Genomic DNA, 5,082 nt, shown 5'->3' on the forward strand with positions numbered 1-5,082 from the left:
GTCCCTCACAAGCCCGCACAAGGGGAGTGTCAGGGCCTCCTGGCCCCTTTCCCTCCTCAACGACCTCCAAGCCACTCTCTTGCTTCTACGGCAGTCTCTGCCCTCCTCTGTGCCCTCCAGTCTATACAGGGCAGAGTGGAATATTCTGTTTCTTTGCTTGGCACCTGTCCTGTTTGTTCATTATTGCCAGCTCCTCAGGATTAGGCACTGCCAGGAGTTTGAGCTGGCATGCACATCCGAAAACACACGACTTGATAGCTTTGCATATTCATACATCCATGTAATCCCTTCTTGGGGCCAGATATAGACATCTCTAGGGATCCTATACCATGTGGAAGGAGCAGCAAAGATAAAGGGACAGAGAAAGAGCAGTGGATGCCAACAAGGGGAAGGGGTCATGGGTATCCGGAGATGATTTCCTGGAAGATGTGTGATCTGGACCTCAAAAAGCAGTTCTACTGTTCTGATGTGTTGATTTTAACCACAAAAAAGAACGAGAAAAAACTAATATTCAGCAGAAGAGTGGATCACACACCATGCAGCAGTCTCAAATGCACTAATAATGGCCCCACACTGCATGAATCTCAAGGACATAGCGAGGGATGGAAAAAACGCAGACTGGAGAATGATATGCATAGTGAATGCCATTGATACAAACTCTGAAGACACACAAACAGCGTTGTGCTTTGAAATGAACGTGGATGTCTGTGGTAAGGGTATCAATAAATACATGGGAGTAATAATGCTGGCATTGCCTCTGGGGAGGTGAGGGAGGAAGCGGGACAGTGAAATCAACTGTGATCTATTCTGTGCACGCCGCAAGAGGAAGGATATAATGTAGATATGGTAAACTCAGCATATGCCCAGTGTGGGTGATCAAAGGCCCATGAGTGTTTATTAGAGTATTAAATTATGTGTAATATGCAACAGTATTATATTATTACATTAGTTTCTTTTCATTTGTACATTATTCTCTAACAAAATAGTTTAAAAGTAAAGGAAAATGTAAAAATGGAGGTGGCGTTTCCTACCCAGGCTGAGCATTCCCTGTGGGGACTGGTGTGAGCTAGACACACAAGAGATAGGAGAGTGAGGTGCCCTTGAACAGGTTCCATAAGGCGAGGCCAGAGCAGGGCCATGGGGCTGGGCCTTGGAGAGGGTGTGTGTGTGGTGTGTGTGTGTCGGGGGGGGGCACACTATCTTTATCCTGGCTCTCTGTCCCTTCTTTAACTTTGTTGTTTTCACATTCCCCAATCCAACTGCAAAGCAGACCTTAAGTGGATGTTTTATTCCTTATCCTGTTCTCTCTCTCTCTCTCTCTCTCTCTCTCTCTCTCTCTCTCTCTTCTCTCTCTCTCTCTCTCTCTCTCTCTCTCTCTCTCTCTCTCTCTCTCTCTCTCTCTCTCTCACACACACACACACACACACACACACACACACACAGAGAGAGAGAGAGAGAGAGAGAGAGAGAGAGAGAGAGGGAGGGAGAGATTCACATACACCTCAATCACATTCATATACAGCAATTCATTGGCTCTCCCAAAATTTGTCAAAGTCAGCATTATCACCATCATCACCACTGTCATTTAAAGATGAAGAAACGGAGGCCTGAGGCCACATAGCTAGTAAGAGGCAGAGCTGGGATTTGAACTCAAGCTGCCTGACACCAGCGCCTGTGTTCTCAATGGAGAACAGTATTGCTCCTCATATGCCAGGCACCATTCTGGGTGCTATGGATTCAGTGATGATACAGTTGAAAGGAAAAACTAGAGAGCCAGTGACAGAGGGAAACACTCAGCCAATGGGGGAATTAAGCAGAAACCCACAGGTTGGGAGTTAGCTAAGAGGTTTGGGGGCCATCCAGACGGAGGGAAGATCAAGTGAGAAGATCAGAAATTGATACAGGCAAGGAACTAACTAAGGAGGGTCAGGGCCAGGGCAGTGGGAGGAAACCCTTCCCTGAAGAGCCCCTTTCAGATGGGAAGGGCATTTGTTGGCGTCCTGCAGTTCATGCCTGGGCTCCTCCTGTAAATACTGACAGCGACCTGTTTCGGTTCAGACAATAATAAATCTGAAGGCTACCCTCTGTAGGCTGTGGAAGGCAGGTTTATTTCCAAGTAGTGTGAAAACACCAAGGGACTTGTAGGAGAGTGACACACTCAACTATGACAAATAAAAGTCACCGTGGCAGCTGTAAAAATGCTGCCCCTTTCTCCTCTCTGCGGGTCCAGGCCCTGGGCGGGCTCCAGGGCTTTCAGGCTCAAGGGGTGGGAGGAGTCCCCTGAGAACTGCTGTGCCTTCCTCAGGACTGCAGGGCCCTGGTATGGGGAACTAGTTTACCCTGTAAATGATTATAAACAATAGTAACTGTCCTCTTGACAGTTTTCTCATCCTGTCTGTTCCACCTTCCCAGGTCCCCTCCTCCAACCCACTCACAAGAGGAGATTTCAGAAGGGAAAGTCCACAGGGTTCCCACAGTGGGGCCACTGGATGGAAGCCTATTGGAGAAAGCAGGGTCTCCGGTGTCTGTTGAGATACACAAGGTGATTGGCCTGGGTCTGCTGCCGGTGAATGAGTGAGTGCATGGGGGGCTCGCCCCCTATGTCTGTTTCCAGAGATGGGTATCGCATACCCATCACATAAACTGGGGGTCACATGAACTGCTGACCGCATGTTACAGGGAGAGGTTTGCCCAGATTTCCAAGGAACTAAAGCAAGGCCAGGGTTTGTAATGGCTACAAAGGGTAAGAATGAGCAACCTGTAAAAGGAAACCCAGAAGAACCAAGAGCCCCTTGCTCTCCCTCCATAACAGTAAGAGACCGGAAGTTCATAAGCGTCCATTGTCAGGTTGTGGGTCATCTAAGCCTTCCAGGAAGGGACTTGCCAGAAGGGAAGAAAAGTCTAATGTGAGGGGAATCACTCACCCAGTGGCAGGACGAAGAAGAAGGGGAACCAGCACAGGACAAAGACACCCACGACGATGGCCAGCGTCTTGGCAGCCTTCTTCTCGCGGGAAAACTTGAGCAACCTTACAGAGAGCGAGCTGCGCAAGGTGTGGCCCTTGCTACTCTGCGTCCCTTGGGCTCCTTTGGTGCTAGCAGTTGCACCGCGACAGTGGATCCTCAGTACCACCTCGGAGGCCTTGCCAGGCTCCCGCTTGATGCCTGCTTCGAGGCTGCGCGTGGTGCTGCGCGCGACCACGTACACGCGGCAGTACATGACCACGATCACCGCCATGGGCAGGTAGAAGGAGCACACGGATGAGAAGACAGCATAGCCCACTTCCTCGGTGATGCCGCAGAAACGCTCATCTGGGGGCACTGGCTCCTTCCAGCCCAGGAGTGGTCCCACAGACACCACCAGGGCCACCGCCCAGAGCAGAGCCAGGATGGCAGCGGCCTTGCGCTCTGTCATAATGGCTGGGTACTTGAGCGAGTGGCGTACACCCACGTACCGGTCCACAGAGATGGTGCAGAGGCTAAGGATAGAGGCGGTGCAGCACAGCACGTCCACCGCGGCCCAAACGTCGCAGAAGGTCCGGCCGAAGGCCCAGAAGCCGAGAACCTCCATAGTGGCAGAGAAGGGCAGCACAGCTGCACTCAACAGTAGGTCAGCCACCGCTAGGTTCACGATGAAATAATTGGTGACCGTCTGCAGGTGGCGGTTGCAGGCCACCGAGAGGATGACGAGCAGGTTGCCCGCCACAGCGGTGAGGATGAAGGCTGCTAGGAAGACTCCCACTCCCACGCCCTGTGCACTCACCACCAGTCCCCCGACGGCCGCTGAGCCATTCACCTCACCGCTAGCCGCAGCCCCCGGTTCTCCCGTGGAGCTTTGGTTGTCCTCGCCGCTGCCGGTTCCCACCACAGCGCCGCCGCCAGTGGTCCCTGGCACGCCGCCCACCGCCGGGCCCTCGGGTCCAGCCGTGCCAGCTCCACCGCCCGCGCCGGAGCCCCCAGTGCTACTGTTCGAGCGGGGTCCTTCGAAAGTGACGCTCAGGAGGTCTCGGAAAGTCATCTCACGGCGCAGCCGTCGGGGCCCGAGCCCCGGCACTGGGCGAGCAAGTGGCGGGGAGAGGGCCCGCGGGCATCGCCGCAGCGCCGGAGCCAGCACGCGCGCGGGTCCCGTCGGTCCTGCCCAAGTTTCCGCAGCGGAGGGGGCCGCAGGGGAGCGGTGGTTCAGGGGAGCGGAGGGGAGGTCACGGGGCCGTGAAGGTCCCAGCGAGAACGGTGAAGCGAGTGAACTGGTCTAGCGGTGGTTGCGGAGTCACAGGGAGGGAAGGGTTGGGGCGGTCGACCTGAGTCCTTCTCCAAGCGTGTCCAGGCGAGCAGCAGCTCCGGGAGCGGCAGTGCAGGCGGCGGCCTCTGCAGCGCTTGGGACTCTGCGCGGGGGCGGGACGGAGGAGGGGCGGCCGGGAGGGAGGAGGGGGCGGCCCGTGCGCGCGAAGGTTGCAGGCTGGAGAAGGGGCTCTGAGCGGCCAGTGACTCCTGGGGTCCCCTCCGGTGCCCACTACCGCCCTCTGCCCTAACTGTCCCCTTGTCCTCCTTTCCTCGGCTCTCCCGGACCTCAGTCCTCTTTGCTCCAGCTGCTTCTCGCTGTTTCCCTTCCTCTCTCTAGACTTGCGGTCACTCTCTGCTTGCCCTTGCCCTAGCGCAGCAAACAAGGTGCGATTCCCGGGTCTCGGGCTCCCGGTTCCTGCCGCCAGAGAGCAGCAAGAGCCTGGGATCTGTGAGTTCAGGGCTGGATGGTTAACTGCTGCCACACCGCCTGGATGTGTCTGATGCCCCTCCTTTTTACTCTGGGGCGGCAGGCAAGCCCAGGGTCTCGACACCCGCTGTGGTGCGATGGTTGCGTTGAGACACCCGTAGAAAGCTTGCGCTTGGGCTGAAGTTGGGTGTGACTGGCGTGGGACCTGATGGTGTGGCTATAGCTCCAGGATCTTGCCCACACTCTGAATAATACCAACTTTGGCCCTGTTATTTTACTCTGCAACAGAGGTAGGAGCAAATCTCCCTGTAGCTACTCAAAGAACTCAGACGTCCCTGCGGGCAGAGAAGGTCAAGTGCTGGAGGGTGGGAAAGG

The 5,082-nt window shown here is 55.2% G+C and overlaps 1 protein-coding gene across 1 annotated transcript in view; it reads right to left on the bottom strand.

The window, feature by feature from the left end:
* The window catches only part of Adra1d (adrenoceptor alpha 1D), a 16,291-nt gene extending 12,046 nt beyond the window's left edge, over positions 1–4,245 (bottom strand). Inside the window, exon 1 of the mRNA XM_075962237.1 lies at positions 2,925–4,245. Coding sequence (XP_075818352.1) covers positions 2,925–4,017 — 1,093 coding nt within the window. The 5' untranslated portion in view covers positions 4,018–4,245. The remainder of the gene's footprint in view (positions 1–2,924) is intronic.
* Between the last annotated feature and the right edge of the window lie 837 nt (positions 4,246–5,082).

The sequence above is a fragment of the Microtus pennsylvanicus genome, chromosome 2 (genome assembly GCF_037038515.1).
Source record: "Microtus pennsylvanicus isolate mMicPen1 chromosome 2, mMicPen1.hap1, whole genome shotgun sequence".
Taxonomy (NCBI): domain Eukaryota; kingdom Metazoa; phylum Chordata; class Mammalia; order Rodentia; family Cricetidae; genus Microtus; species Microtus pennsylvanicus.